General features: G+C 47.6%; 1 protein-coding gene across 4 annotated transcripts in view; it reads left to right on the forward strand.

The window, feature by feature from the left end:
• Positions 1-14,015, forward strand: part of cacnb1 (calcium channel, voltage-dependent, beta 1 subunit) — a 34,015-nt gene extending 20,000 nt beyond the window's left edge. For 2 of the 4 annotated variants that reach the window (XM_049003165.1, XM_049003164.1), the window contains 8 exons: positions 661-821; positions 2,672-2,752; positions 3,272-3,330; positions 3,441-3,550; positions 6,879-7,030; positions 7,696-7,791; positions 8,141-8,326; positions 10,052-14,015. In XM_049003165.1, coding sequence (XP_048859122.1) covers positions 661-821; positions 2,672-2,752; positions 3,272-3,330; positions 3,441-3,550; positions 6,879-7,030; positions 7,696-7,791; positions 8,141-8,326; positions 10,052-10,570 — 1,364 coding nt within the window. In that variant the 3' untranslated portion in view covers positions 10,571-14,015. Of the gene's footprint in view, positions 1-660; positions 822-1,532; positions 1,562-2,671; positions 2,753-3,271; positions 3,331-3,440; positions 3,551-6,878; positions 7,031-7,695; positions 7,792-8,140; positions 8,327-10,051 lie in introns of all 4 variants that reach the window. The other 2 variants (XM_049003167.1, XM_049003166.1) reach the window with 1 other exon arrangement.
• The last annotated feature ends 2,533 nt before the right edge of the window (positions 14,016-16,548 follow it).

Raw genomic sequence — 16,548 nt, forward strand, 5'->3', positions numbered from 1 at the left:
AGGAAGTGAGGTCACCAAGTAATATCTCTTTTTCACTGAGCCTTCAGGCGATCCCGTCACCCCAGGTATGTATTTCCCAGACAATAGTTCCATGTTGCTGTAAATAATAGTCAAAAAAGGGTAATTATGTCCTAAGGCATAATACAAAGAACTCCCGAAGTTAGAATGTCCCTGTTTATGGCACCAGCGGCGCTCAGCTGAATTGACTCCCTCACGCTCCATTTGAAAAGGTCCCCCCCCTCCCCTAGCACGTACCTCCTCCTCACTCCTACCCCTCTCCCTCTCTTCGCATGCCTCCGGACCTCCATCAGGATTGCGCTCCCTCTCTCATATTCCCTTACTTTGCTGCCATTTTGCTTATATGATTTTTTTCTGTTCCTTCCTTGGTCGTTACCTGCCATTCTGTTACATTATCACAGGTTTCGCTCTTTGACTACAATCTTCTACCTGTAATGATCTCTTCTGCTCTGCCTTTCCCTCTTTCTTCCTTCTTCTCCTTCCTCCTCCTCCTCCTCTTCTCTGTCTTCTCTCGTTCCTTCTCGTCTCTCTCCCCGTTCCTCTTCCTCTCCGGCTCATCCCCCGGTCCCGCTCCCGTGCCCGACCTTCCTCCCTGCTCTCCGATCTGACCCCCCTCCTCCACCCCACCCCACCCACTACCAGCACCTGTGGAAATGTCCACAGTGGCTTTTGATGTTGATCCCCTGGACCTGGACGCAGAGGAGCCCCCAGAAGCGCAGGCTGAGCCCCGTTCCCCTAGGGCCACTGGGGGCAGCGTGACATCCCCACAGGCCAACGCCCACCGTCTCCCCTTTTTTAAGAAGGTAACGCTGGGGAGGGGCCCCGTTCCCTTCCGGAATGGATGCCCGGGCTTGCCGCCTCACCTTATGCCCCCCCCCCCCCCCCCCCCCCCCCGCCTTCTGCAAGCCCTCATCTCTTGCATCTACTCACTAACTAGCCTCCCCCACCAACCCAGAGCCCGCCGCTGCTTCCCACTGTAAAACCCCCACCGGCCCCCAGTGTCTCTGATCGCTATGGTAACGGTGAGCCGTTTGTGTGTGTGTGCGTGTGCGCGCGCATATTGGGAAGGGCGAGTTGACCGTACCGACATAATGAAGCATGACTAGGTGCCTGATAAACGCATCCCATAATGACAGGCAGATCGTAACTCATAATGCCGGAAATGACGGAAGAAAGAAATTTAATTTAAAGAGGATCAAAGGTCTCCAAAGAAGTTCTGCGGGCCAAAATTGCAAAGATTTGAAAGAAAAGATTGATGGAGATTTAAACAAATGGAGAGATGTTAGGGATGTATGGAAATGATGCATTCGGAGCGTCTCTGTTTTAGCTCCGCCCACTCGGTATTATTTCAGCCTGCTATCTATTCCTCAGGTAATACCTTGGATATTAGCTCTCTCCTCCCAATATCCCCGGTGTTAACCTGTTAATAACCCACGTCCTTTGTGTTTTTGTGTTCCTGTTTGTCCCCCCCACCCGCCCTTTCCCTTGCTGGGGTTGTGTGTGCCGAATGATAGGCGTCCCAGCTAAACAGAAACAGAAGTCGGTGAGTCTGCCCTCCCCGAGACCCTTTCTCTTACTCTCCTCTCAATGAAAGCTCCTTTTCTTAAGAAGTGCGCCAGTGTCATTGGGGCTGTCATGCGGTGGCCCTGTGCCGCCCCTCCCAGTCGGGTCCACATGTGAACGGCCAGTCTGGCAGGAATTGTGAGCCACACCCAGCGGCGCTGAGCTTGGCGGTTCCCCGGTCCCGTGTCGGTGCCTGGCAAACCGAGCGCGAATACCCTGACAACCAAAACGCTGCAGCCTGCGGGAGACAATTACACCCTGTCAACGTCACGTTTGAGGACAGCGCAGGCACTGCTGTTGGACCATAAGCCTGCCCTCTGACACCACGCATGGGACACGCTGCATGTCATAACATGTAACACACTTTCCTAACCCAGGCATGACATCCAGTCTTGGCTCTGTGTAGTCATGCTATACTCTAACACAATACTTTCTGTGTATAGTCATGCTATACTCTAACACAATACTTTCTGTGTATAGTCATGCTATACTCTAACACATTACTTTCTGTTTATAGTCATGCTGTATATAGTTATGCAGTACTCTCATACAATACTTTATGCATATAGTCATGCTATAGTCTAATACAATACTTTCGGAGTATTATCATACTATGATACAATAGCAATGTTTTGTTACATTTATGTTTCACAGTTCAGTATGATGTATATCCTGATATATTACGTAACTAGAGTGACATTTTAAATGCAAACATTTCCTGCATTTTAAGCTGTCAGATTTGATTGTTATGTTATTTATTTGTTGCTATTTGAGCACAGAGTGACGCACTCGTTTGCCCGACTACAGAACCCTGCAAACGTAAGAGGCACTCAGGGGCCCTGCGAGCGTCTCCAGGCTGGACATCCAGCCCAGAGAGGCATTCTGGGTATTAATTATAACTGCGGCTTTGGCGCTGATTTAAATCATAACTGGGGGTAGAGAGGATTTTTGAAACAGAGAAAAAAATATGTATCAGAGCTGTCCGCGGTTATCCGAGGCGAGGTGGAATAGAAGGGAACAAACTGCACACAGGGTGTTCAGAGTGTCTGTGCCCCCCCCCCCCCCCCCCCACTTCCATGCCCTGGTCCAGATGGAGCATGTGCCCCCATATGACGTGGTACCTTCCATGAGACCCATCATCCTGGTGGGCCCCTCCCTCAAAGGCTATGAGGTAAGATATAACAAAAAAATAACTACAAAACACCCATTTATCTTCTTCTGCAGTAATTTAGTATGTTACACCCAAAGACCTACACTGCTGGCATTGTGAGAATTTCTCTCTTCTGCTACTTTCATTGTAAAAGTGTCTATTAGATCAGCTACATAAAGGTTACATTATATAACAAACAGAAGAAGGTAACATATCAACCACTCTGCAGTCAGCTACCGTAATCACTGATGATGACAAGACCACGGTTTTCATACAATACAGTGGACAGGATTTATGTGCATAGTACTGTACTGCTAGGAAAAATCCTCCTAGAGTCTTTGAGTAAAAATCCGAGCCTCTTATACCTTGTAATACACAAGATTATATGCTTGGCTCAGCCGCTCATCTGCATAATCAGGATGAGCCCTTGTTCGCCGGAGCAGATGGCGGGTCCAGGTGAAGCGGTTTATCTAAATTCAGTTTCCCACAACCGAAACGCTCATCTGAGTTTCACCTCCCCCCCCTCACACTCCGATTCAGGTGACGGACATGATGCAGAAAGCTCTCTTCGATTTTCTCAAACACAAGTTTGAAGGCAGGTAAGCTGACCGCCGAATCCGTCAGCGGGGCTGGTGGGTAGGACCTCCTCAGCGTATCGATCACGGCAGGGGCGCGGTAGTGACAGTATGTGGTGTGTTTGTGTCTGTAGGATATCTATCACACGGGTGACGGCGGACATCTCCCTGGCCAAACGATCTGTGCTGAATAACCCCAGCAAGCACACCATCATTGAGCGGTCCAGTACCCGTTCCAGCCTGGGTAAGACTCCGCCACAGTGCAACAACGCGGCCGCGAGGTCACCATAACACACGACGCTCGCGACTGTGCCTGTCATGTATGTGATTGTGACACGCGGAAAGCCGGCGTTGACTCCGCCCCCTACCAGTACGCGTGCTCTCGGGCTACGATAGGCCGCCCCGTGAAGGCCGTGGGTTGGGTTCACGCACCTCGCCCTCTGTCCCCATCATCCTCGGTTCTCCACACTCCTTGCCGCTGTCTCTCAATCAAAAGTGATTGCTGGGAATCGATTCTCTGGACCCAGTGTCCAAACCCCGCTGAAAAGCGACCACAAGGGAAAGGGGGGTGGGGGGGGGTGTTTTCAGGGAACCGAAAGAGACCGGCTGGCTTGGCGTGATATTTATAGCCTCCCGCGGCGGCGGAGTTCATACAGCCCTGCTGCTAGTTGCAATTTGACCAGCGCATAAACGATCAGGTTCAGAATTAGTCTAGACGTGTCAAATCACAGAATAAGGAATGGTGATCCACTGTAGCACTTAACTGTAAACTAATTATAGGACTTTACAATCTCACACAGTGCTGTCAGGTTCACGTAGATCCCATTTTATGCTGCTTTGTCTGAGATAAAGTATTTTTATAGACACTGACAAAGCAAAACTCTCGATTTTGGGAGGCTTCTTTGGAAAGAGGATGGGAGAATAATTTCTGGTAACACTTTACTTGGCGGACCACAAATACTTATTATTAATGATAAACAAGCGTGACATCAGCATTTCACCCATTATAATCATGACTTGTTCCTTCAGTAGTTCCTACAGTCGTTCACAAAGGTTTACAGAATGAACAGACATAGTAACAAATATAGTAACTGCTTTACATAAAACATGCATCACAATTCATTAATGATGAATTAACATTAGATTAATATGTAGCTAATACTTAGTTTGTGGTTAGTTAATACGTAAGCAATAGTATAATACTCTGAGTATTTGTGCCCCTTCAAGTACAGTGTTTCTCCATTTCTTGCCATCTATTTTCGAAAGGTAATATGACTGTGCTTTACAATGAGCTAAGTTGAGCTTAGTTAAGTATTTTGTTTTCTTTTTGCCGGTGTTAAAAAAAAAACAGCGTGGCCTGTGCCTTTAAGCCATCCGCATGGCAGTACAGATGTTAGACGCATCCATGTGTGTAAGGGCCGGAGGGGGAAGTCGTATGGGAAGTGGTCTGAGCCCAAACGTGGGGAGGGGGACCGTAAGGTCAGCAGCTGAAACGGACCTGCTCTGTCTGAATGTTTGTCTGATCAAGCCTCTTCTCTCTTTTTCATTCTGTGTCCTCCTGTTCACCTCCCTCCTCCTCCTCCACCTGTCCACCACGCTCTCCCTCACTCTGTAGACGTACTGGGTACGTATTCTCCATTTCTATGAACGAACGCCTCTGCCACCCCTCCGCCCCCCCCCCCCCCCCCCCCATCCATCTCCTTGCGTCTGCCTGGCCGTCTGTCTGTCCGCCTCACGCCTCCGTCCACGTGCTTGCGAGAAAGCACTAACACGCCTGTAGCTTTTGCATTGGTGAGAGAGATGTTAGGGATGCGGGGTCGTCTCCATGGCAACCGCACGGTTACCTGGCAGGGTTCCTTCAGTTAGCCAAGGTAAGACTGGATTGATTGTGCCTAACCTAGGTTACCCAGAGCCCCCCCCCCACGACTAGCCTGAACTCATCTTCGGCTTCTGCCTAAACAACAGATGCATGTTCCACAGAGACTCATTTATCCCTATTCAGTGTCCAGGTAGGAAGATGCTGGTGCTGTTGGAATGTTCCAGATGTATGTACATGGGCACTGAGTGGTCACTTTATTTTAATGATGCTGCTGGTTCTTTTATGGACAACAAGCCCCCCCCCCCCCCCCACCGTCTCCAAGCTGCATTGTGTGTATAATGTACACTAACATTGTCTGATACAATTTCTAAAATGCTTTTGTCAGGAATGAGCATGGTGCTGCTAATTATATCATGAATGAAGAATCACTTACTGGGGAATTTTTTCATTCATTCATCCATCCATCCATCCATCCATTCATCCATCCATCCATGTTCTAGCTGATTATCCTGGTCAGGGTTGCAGGCTTGTCTGTTATTGTGTTATTATCATATATCAGAGTGAATACATTTACACTGGCATTCATTTTGGATTTCTGAATGCCAGGTGATAAATACTGCAGATCCAAGCTCAGTATCTGGTTCTACTGTTCAGTTCTGACATCTTTCTGTGAGATCAGTAGCCCCCCCTCCCGAATGACTACATTTCTCCCTTTACGACCTGGGAGAGTAATGATCTCACGGCCGCCGTAGCGATATATCAGCATCCCGCCATGTTGGGGGGGGGGGGGTTGATCCTTCAGTCAGTGATAGCCCACATCCTACCCCACCCCCCCCCCCGGCTGATTGTGACGCCCACCTGAGGTCTGGCCAGAGGTGTCTCCACCTGTGGCCCCCACTGAGTTCTAGGGACCGCTGTATGAGGGACACGTAGGGCCTGTCCGGCTTTTCAGATGTTCACACAGACAGCCCTTGATGCTCCCAGAGAGACAGCCTCATTTAGCGGCCCCGTCACGCATCAGGGCCTCCGCTGCACAGCTGCGGTACCATGAAAGGGGCCTCTTTCGGGTTCCCAATTACAGCCGCCACCTCTTTGGGTGCCGGGGGGACCTCCGGTTTGAGTGGGCGGCTTCAGAACTTGCCTGTCGGCAATGCATTAAAGGCACACCAACATGCCTCCCCTTGGAGCATCTTTGTGGTTTGGAAAATTAAAAAATTGGGAAAGGGGACGGCAACGTGGGGTCCTGATGCATGACCCCTCCCATCAAGGCCCTCTACTGGTTCAGTTGTCCCCCCAAGACAGTGGGCATGTAGTTAGGAATGCATTTTCAGACACAGCTGAACTGGACTACAACTAAGAAAGAATAAAAATTCTACCACAGTGTTCAGTTAGATTTTCCTTCACGACGTCATTCGGCACAAACGAGGGGACCACATACCTGCGAACGCCAGGCATCTGGACTAGACAGATGGACGGGAAGCTCCTATTATTTTCCTGGCCGCTCCCGGACGGGACGTGAAATGCCTCGTGGTTCCCCGGTCTGCTTGATTCATCTGGGCGCCGGTGAGGTGACACCGCATTAACCACTCAGCTGGAAACGCGTTCAGATCATGCAGAAACAAATGCGCGTTTGTCTGCGTTACCGGATGGGGTGAAACCTGCACCCTGTTTCGATGGGCAGATTGTCCAGCACGGCCGCCCTGTGCTGTGTCCCTGTGCATAACGTCCCCCCCCCCCCCATACCTCGCCACAGCTGAGGTGCAGAGCGAGATCGAGCGCATCTTCGAGCTGGCCCGCACGCTGCAGCTGGTGGCCCTGGACGCCGACACCATCAACCACCCGTCCCAACTATCCAAGACCTCGCTGGCCCCCATTATCGTCTACATCAAGATCTCCTCCCCCAAGGTGATGCCCAGACACCTTCACTCAGCCAGTGTTAAAATGGTTACAGAACCTTGGGCCAAAATTCAAGGCTGGTGTGTAACTCCGTGAGTTAAGACATTGCGCCTATAACCCGAAGGTTGTCGGTTCACATCCTGCAGCCGGTAGAGTGATTCTACCACTGGACCCCTGAACAAGGCACTTATCTCCCATTCGCTTTAGGGATTGTCTGACTCTGCTTTCTCAAGTATGTCTCGCTTTGCATAAAAGTGCCGGCTAAATAAATGTAAACGTTTAATGTAATGGGATCAAACAAAGTGAAGGGAAGCAGGTAAAGCAGTCATCAGTCCACAGGGAAAGGAAGCCCCGCCCACTTTGAATTTCAAAGCTTTATTTGTTTTAGATCTGCTGCAGCACTCTGTTGTGTGTCATAGTTCAGAGAGGTGCAGCCAAGCTCTGAGTGTTGATGTAAATAACACTTTTCTCTGTTCCTCTTTCCTAAACTGACGAATAACCCTACATGTTGTTTTATTGCTGACTTACTTACTGTTTACTGACTCTGCGTCAACTGCAGACCTATTGTGGTAGTGACCTCCAGCGGAACTGCCTGATAACCTGATAAGACTGTTCACTGGCTACTGGCTAACACCTCCCCCCCCCCCCCCCCCCCGCACCCACCCACCCACCAGGTCCTCCAGAGGCTCATCAAGTCGCGGGGGAAGTCCCAGGCCAAACATCTGAACGTGCAGATGGTGGCAGCAGACAAGCTGGCCCAGTGTCCCCCGGTAGGTGCCCACGCTGCCCGCCCACACGGGGAACACATCACATTATGGAGGATGGGAATATTTCCAAATTGCTTCTGAGTAGATGTAAAGTCTCGGCCTGTTGGCTCAGTTATGATATTACTGGATATTTTTCCAAGCCAGATAACACAAATGGTCATTATACTACCTAAATATCACTATGTAAATGGAGTAATTACAGAAATTTAGAAAATTAAACTATTGAGGTTTAGAATTTCCCATGATGTCAATTGTCACCTTGTCACTGCAGGTTTTTTGTAACCATTGTGCCAAGTTTAGGCCAAAACAGAGAATAATTTAGGAGCTGGTTCACTGCATATGCTCACTGCAGGAGCTCTTTGACATCATCCTGGATGAGAACCAGTTGGAAGATGCTTGTGAGCACCTGGCCGAATACCTGGAGGCGTATTGGAAAGCCACGCACCCCCCCAGCAGTAACCCCCCCAATCCACTGCTGAACCGCACCATGGCCACTGCCGCCCTGGCTGCCTCGCCCGAACCCGTCTCCAATCTGCAGGTACAGGTGCTCACCTCACTGCGCCGCAACCTAGACCTGTTCTCGGGCCTGGCCTCCGACGACGACAAGGAGGAAGAGCACGCCCTCTAGAGGCTCGGAGGCCCGGCGGGGTTACCGATGGAAGAACCCCATCTCCCACCCCCTGAGGGCGAATTTCAGCTTGGTGTTGTCATGGGGGGGGGGATGAAAGGTGCAAAATCCAATCAAACACAAACACACACAAACGGAGGTGACAGGAACACACACACACACACACACACACACACACCACACCAGAAGACTGAACATTAACAACTTCCTGACATCCTTTACACAAATGTACAAAAAGTTTATCTCAAGCCATCATCTTGCAAAACAAAGAACTACCAAACTGTCAGTCTAGCCTCTCAGGAAAACAAAACCATGCAAGAACCGGCACAAACCAAAACGGCATGGCCACAGCCCCCCCCCCGCCCCGCCCCCTACAACGTATCTGTTTCCCAGGATGACAGTTTATATACATCGGAGGGCGTCGATTTCCCCAAGGCTATTAGAACCCCCCCCCCCCGATGGCTTCTCTTCTCCGTTGCGCCGAGGCACCAGGTCCCGCCGGGAATGAGTCATCTCAGCCTCCTGGCGGGGGGGGACACCGCGAGCGACGGCTGCTTCTCATCCTAATTACTGGGTGTGGGGAGGGGGTGTGGGGGGGGAGCCTGACTCGAGGGGTAGGTGTGACTAACACAGACGTCCTGCTTGATTTCATCCGCGTGACAGAATTAAACAGGAAAAGGTGGATGGTCTATTTTCATCGGCCGTAGGAGCTAACAGTCAAACGGGGGCCGTCTGAGGCACGGCTGTGCTGTCAGAGCAATTCCTGTAGAGCGTCACGCAGGTCGCCTGGAACAGCTACCAGTTCAATTACTGTCGATTACCATCCTGCCTCTCTCAGGCTGATGACTTCGTGGCATTTGCCGATGGCAGGAAATCAGTTATCTGTAAATGTTAATATGTCGGCGTGCTGCAGATAGCTCCGTATTCTCACTCTTTAGGAGTCTGAAATGCTTATACGTAGCGCGATAACCCTTGATTTCAATAAAGTTCACCAAATCAAAAGGTTCAGACCTACCTCAAAAATTATGATGACCCGAATCATCATTTGTTTACAGACACGTATTTGTGCATTTATTTCGCTTTTTCGTGGAAATTTGCTTTTGCCGCGGCGACATGGCGAGTTGCATTCATTTAGACACGTTCTGGTAGCTGAGTTCCGGAGACTGCATGATCGCAGGAGGCCTGTTTGTGGAGCGCATGCCCGGCTGCGTGGCCGCATGTCTTCAGCTTGCCGCTAACGCGCCCCACGGGCAAGACCTCGGAGGCCTGATGTTTACGTGGTCACCATGGCGACGTCAGCTCTGTTAGGCGGCGATTTGCAGCAGTGGAAGCGTAGAGCGGGACTGGGGTTTCCCCCCTTTTTCAGCTCGTGCGACTAGGAGTGCATATTCAGCATTTTTTGAAAACCCATGGTTGCCGCACCTTTATCATTATCATCCCCCTGCCTCTGCCTCCTCTTCCTCTCACTCACCCCTTCCCACCACTGTCACCCATAACAGGTGATATATACCCTTTCTAACAGTTTGGCGAGTTGTTGTGGCCTGCCCGCCGGCTTGCCGCATCACTAACTGTTTCCTGCCTTTGCCTTGGTGTGTCGTCTTGCCTCTGCATGGCTGTCGCGGGGGGGTGCTACAGGGCCCGTATCTGGTGCACGGAGAAGCGAAGCGTGACGGGCCTCTGTCGGAGCGCTCCGGGCTCCAGGACTACCAGGGCGGCACGCCGGGGAGGCCGCATGCCCCGGAGCAGGCGTACCTCCGCAGCAGCTCCTCCCGGGCCCAGCTGAGGGCCGCCGGAAGCCGGGGCCTCTCCCGGCAGGACACCTTCGACTCAGAGACACAGGGCAGCAGGGACTCGGCCTACACGGAGGCGGGCGACTCCTGCATGGACATCGAGACAGACCCCTACGAGGAGACGGAGCCCTACTGCGGGGCAGGTGGCCGCCCGCACCCTGGCCTACGCCATAGCCTCCAGGCCTCCCTGGAGGACGAGGGTGCCGAGCCGGACCAAGAGAACCTAAACCGCCCAGCCCACCATGAGCAACATGCCCGAGGCAAGCCCAGGGAGCGATACTGCCAGGATCCGGGAGATGCCGGCACCACCCTGGGCCGCAACAAGAATCAGGAGGACTGGGGGAGGGACGTCTACATTCGCTAGACCTACCATTCGATGGGAGGCTGACTGACAGACAGGAAGAAGGGCCAATGGTGTAGCAGGTTAGACCTGGCAATCCGAGTAAACAGTGGCTTCAAAATAGACTAGTTTTACGATCCTAAAATAAGTTATTTCTTATTGTTTAATTATTTATTTAAAAAATTGGCAGGCATTGCAAGATCATGTTGATTTATTGGTTACTACTGCATGTTACCCATATTATCCCAGAGCATCTGATTCCTTTAAAAATAAGTGTAGTGGTGCGTTTATTTTATATATAGCTTTTAAAACCCAAGTTTACGGCACAGAAAGTGGTATACACGCACCAGAGAAGACATTTACGTTAGAGATGTAAACTGAAAATGAAGAAAATCATTTTAAATGTGGAAAGTGAGCAAGAAATGGAGGGGAAAATAACCCTTGGACTTGGACGACGTCAGTCGCAGAGTTTCACGTCTAGGGACGGAGCCGAGCGGAAGATTCTAGATTCAGCAGGTTAGGACTCCAATATTATGGCTGCTATGTTTTAAATTATTATTTAAATGTTAGGAATGTGGTCGCTGTTGTGCAGAACAGGAAGAAATGGGCCAGGTCTGTCCTCTACCACGTTAACCAGGATTAACTGTTCAGAGCTCTGTGTTTCAGGGTCTTTTTGACTCCAGCAGGCCACCATCCCATTCTTAATCCAGCCAGACTTTTCCTATTCTGTGAAGGGAAAGGTCCCGGTTGTTAAATTTATCTAATTTTTAGTCATAAAAAAGCTAGTTTGGAGTAAAGAAGGAAAAGAAAACAATGATCCAAAGATTGTATGTAGTATGCCTCACAGAATAGACCTGATTTCTGGTGCTTGGTTGTCTCATTAGCTTCCGGCCGCATGGGAGATGCTGTTCTCCTGATGCTTTGCCCTCCTCCTCTAAGCTCCAGCTTGGCTAAGATCATATTCATCACTTGCCATCGGACTCAGTCATGCAGCGCTAAAAGGACCGAACTCACACACGCACTTCTCTGTGTGTCCTTAAGGGGAAAACCTGGCGCTGTAGAGCAACCCATATCGGCAGACTTTTTTTTTTTGGTACATTTGCTGGCCCATTTGGACCTGTGGCGTGAGGCCTGTCGCGGGAAGCACAGTGAAGGGGCGGTAACACTCACACACATGTTCACGCACATGAACACACGCGTGATTGCCACCTTGGACAACTAGCCATGGAGTGTCACAGAGCTGGGCCCAGTGTCAAACCCTCAATGCGACCCATCGGACAGTCATGTGACATTTGTGTGTTTACCTCAGTACCTGAGGTCTAAGCTGATGTCCCAGTCCCAGTGGAGTCCCAGTATCCACATCACACCGCTTTCTAGCTGCTCTGGACACTGTCACACTATGTCACCTCCATTACTTGGGTCACCACGGGTGTAAATCAACAGACTGACCTTCACAAGTGTCTAAACAGACAGCTCCTGTATTTCTTCACTGGACTCCTATTCATAAACTTATTTCCTGAATAGTAAATACTGAGCTACTGTTGCAGCGGTCGAAAGGAAAAATATGTGGCTATGTAGCGACATTCATTTCTCTTTTCTGACCTGTTTTTAATTTGTGGTTAAGTAATTATTTCGGCTATGATTTCATCAGAAAACTACAGAAATTGCTGGACCGATTATAATGTCAGGAGCATCAAAATTATCAATAAAAAAATTAATAATGAACAAGGGAGAAAGTGTGTCGATACGTCGCAGACCAGAGACTTTCCTGGCCCTCTGAAATATTTATATGTAAAAAAAAAAAGAAAAAAGAACGAATCACAGTGGTAAAAGTAAGAAACTTGCTTTCGCATTGCTCCACCTGGAGGACTGGAGGAATAAGGAGCGTCTGTAAATACCACGGACTGCCACTGAAACGTGTACCAACACGTGAACTGTAGACAGCCGGCGCTGCAACCCGACGAGTTTGCCTGCAGGAGCAAGAGAGTCATCAGAGACATAATACATAAAAAGAACCTTCGTTTCTTCAAGGATCTCAGCAGACTGACTCATAGGTGGAGGTGTGATGAGAGTGAACAGTGGATATTCTTATCTAGGTCTCTGAACTGGTTCAAATGGTTTCCTGTGCACACTTTGCCCTGTCACCTGCAGCGGCAGACATCCCATAGTGACACCTTTTCAAAAAAACCAGCACGTGCCGCTTGTTTACGTAGATTTATCAGAACCACCTGTAAAAAGTCCAAAAAAATAAAACATCCAGGCGTGTCCCTGAGAATGTACCTAATGTTCCCGCCAACATCACATAAGGCTAACGTAACATTACACATAGGAAATTAACGCGTAGACGACATCCTTAAGCCTTAATCATAAAACTCTGAATGTCTGCCGAACCTTAACTGCCTTCAGTAATCAAGTGCTTTGAGAGGCATGCAGACTTCAGAAGCCAAAGCCTTAGATAAACCCTTTTTGGCCCTGACACAGACAAGGTTATTTAACCACACGTATCTCTTGGATGTTAGTGGGGAAAATATAATTTACCTCCGGTGAGGTCCAATGTGATCTAAGGCATTGAGATGATGCTCCCTGGCCATTGTATCCCAAACAATGAAATTATAAAGTATTTAAATATACCATAATGGTAAGTACTCAACATTACTCAGTAATACCTTTAATCTCTTAGCAACAGGTCAGGTTTCCAGGCTCTGTAGGACAATAAGGGTGATTGGTATTGTTGCCTCTGTCGAAAGAGAGTAGTGAGAAGGATTGCCTATCGGTAATAACCACGGTGATGTCAACTCAACGAAGGAAAAGACCCTACCCTTGTCTTCACGAGAGCAGGTCCAAGGCAAATCCTTCTACTGAATGCAGTGAAGGACCAGCCCTGGCCTAACTTTAGATTTTAGCGGCAACCATTCTAACCGAAGACAGAAGGACGCACGCCACATACTGGAAGCGGCCATCAGACTCTGCTCTACCCGAGACCTTTCTGAGCTGTAGATTCTCCAGTGGTCCATGACGTCGCTGCTCACCAGATCGATATAATCGTCATTTCCTGATTGAGATCTAACCCAAAACACAGGATGTACCTAAAAAAACGAAAAGGAAAAAAAAAAAAAAAAAAACGCGTTCTAACCAAGCGGGCCTTTGTGTTTTTGTTACGTCTTACTGTTTTATGTATGGATAAAAAGGCATAGCTTCTTTTAAGGCTAGTACTGTACACAGTTGAAATAAGTGCCTGTTCAGTGATGATTTACTGTCAGTGGTTCTGGTCGTCATGTTTACTGCGCTTAAATCAGACAGAGTAATGCTGGTGGAAATACCCTGTACTTTTAGGTGTCACTGGTATGGAATCCGTCACGAGTAGGTCCTTTTACAGATCAGGTAGCGTTGGTCTCTCAGCCGATGGAATAAAAGACTGATATCTTTTGTGATGGAAATATTAAATACAATCAATATCTTCTTAAAGTGACCTGCACGCTTGTCATTTGTGGTTTGTTCAACAACGAAAAGAAACTACACTGCAAAACCAGAATTCTGAAAGCACAATGTATATAACACTTTACATTTCACATTTATTTATGTGTTTTTGTTTATTTGCTTTTTACTTTTTATTTAGTGCCCTCTTGGTTACTTAAATGCGTCATTTATGACAAAATCAATAAAGTATTAATTCAGCTTTATCCAGCCTTTGACAGCAAATTTCCTTTTTTGCAATGTTCTCCAACTTAAGAACTAACTGCACAACAGTGCCTGTGTATAAGGAACTTGCAGAAATAGCTATATCCCGGCAGTGTAACCTGCTGTCCTTGTTTCAGACACAATGTAACAATTCACTGCTCATTCTGACACAGGCCTTAGTGAGTAAATTGTTTTTTGCTTAGAAATATATGATGGAAGGTTTTTTGATGAAAATGTAGCTGTTAATGCAGTCATCACACAAAACCTTTTGTTTACCCACAACACGGTTCACCCTTTACATTTTTGGAAGGACATGGGGTGTTTCACTTGTTTCAGTGCACTAAGATATTTAGAATATATATGAATATACTCTGTCGCACTTACAATCACACTTGCACATTTGCATTAACTAACACTGTAAAAACTGTACAATTATCTTTGCTTCCAAAATCCTATTAGTGTGGAACAGCTTTAGGGTCACCTGAGATAAAAAAATTACTTAAGATTATAAAGTGGAAATAAGCTTTTGCAAATATTACACAACAATTGTCGGAATGTTTTGACCACGCTTCATAATATGTCACCCTTCATATGACAACGCAGTACCACATAATTTGAAGTAAGCAATGGCAGACAAAAAGATTAATCGTTTTCACATTCTATATCACTTTCAGTTTCTATTATTTAGGCGATAAATGTTTGGGGATTCCCTTTCTCTCTAACAGTCTGTCCCACCAAGTTCTCCATTTTTCTCTGTGCTGGAGCTCACAGCTGTAGCCTCTTTGCATATTTCTGGTTCACGACACCCAGGAAGCAGGGAGACCACAATGTAATCCTGCCCCACTTAAAAGGTACCTCTTGCGGCAGAGGAGCTCAGTCTTTTGCAGCGAGGCTTCCTGAGGCTTTTATACACGTGTGAGAATCAAACCCTATATTGTCATCCTCCACAGGAAGTGTAATGCAAGAGTCTTCAGTTGCACCAACAGCCCTTCACCGATTGGCTTTTTAAAAGCTTATTAAGGCTTAAAAAACAGCCATCCATGGCACATTTCCTACCACCACTTAACTCCACCCCTTTTCACATCTGAGAATACAGCACCATCCGAGCTGCCACTCAAACAAGGCGAATGGACATTTATCAATGAACCAACATTCCACGACTTACACACACTGATTTCAGCACTCAGCCAATAACCCAAACTCCACTCCATCCAACTACGAACTTCCCACGCAGCAGTCAACTCTGCAGCACCTTTTATATTCTCAAACATGCCACGACACTATAGCCTTGCGATTCGATCAGACTCTACAATAGCACCTCAGACTGACGAAGAACACGGTGACCTGAGTGCAATACAAAGTCAGGAAACACAATAGAAGTTTTTTTTTTTTTATCTGACTTAAAGCAGCCTTTAGAACTGCTTCATATGCTTCTATCATACAATCATAAAAGTTCTCATCTATGTGCAGTGGAATATTGTACCATTTGAGAAAACCAGCTTTTTCAGGGATTTACTTCACACTCCAGAAAGCCTCTATCCATAATTGTTCTCCTGTCCCAAGGATTCAATGATTTGAAGATCTGGTAACAGAGGAGACCAACAAAGGCATTTGGCATAATAATAACAATAATAATAATAATAATAATAATAATTGATACTTTATTGATCCCCATAGAGAAATTCGTCTTACACCCACCCCAACATGCTCTCTGTAAGTGTCAGCAAACTGGCTGCGAAGGGATTCATCTTGGTTTTTATGAGACCACTGCTAAATTATATGGGAAAATGGAATCATCAAGAATACTGGTACCATGAGGTTACGCCTGGTCCTGAAATATGTCCTTGCAATTCTTGGACGTCATACTACTACGCAAGAAAGCATAATGACTCCCACACAACGGTTCCCCAAGCCGTCATACATTGATGGTTGAGACTCACAATATCGATTGTGCTGAGACTGGGTCATACAGTTTCATGGACATTTTTGAGATAGTTCTTTTGTGGGGGACACAGAACTATCGAGTGTCCATCTATCCTGTCAGTACTCCTGTTCCTCTTTGTTGATGCAGTTTGTCCATGTTTACCACTTGCTGTCATGACTTTTGAGACCATTTCCCTTGACACATGAAGTAAGAATGTTTTGCTTACTGATGCATCCGCAATTCGAGGACTAATAGTAATTGTCTCGTGTTGCTTTGGAAAGTCACATATCAGAATGTGGATCGTCAGGCATTTGTTTTACAGCTGATTCATAGGACTAATTTCCATTCAAGGTAATATGAGTTTCCCTGGTGGCTGCATTTGTAATTATAATTTTATTAC

The sequence above is a fragment of the Brienomyrus brachyistius genome, unplaced genomic scaffold, assembly GCF_023856365.1.
Source record: "Brienomyrus brachyistius isolate T26 unplaced genomic scaffold, BBRACH_0.4 scaffold75, whole genome shotgun sequence".
In the NCBI taxonomy this organism is placed as follows: Eukaryota; Metazoa; Chordata; class Actinopteri; order Osteoglossiformes; family Mormyridae; genus Brienomyrus; species Brienomyrus brachyistius.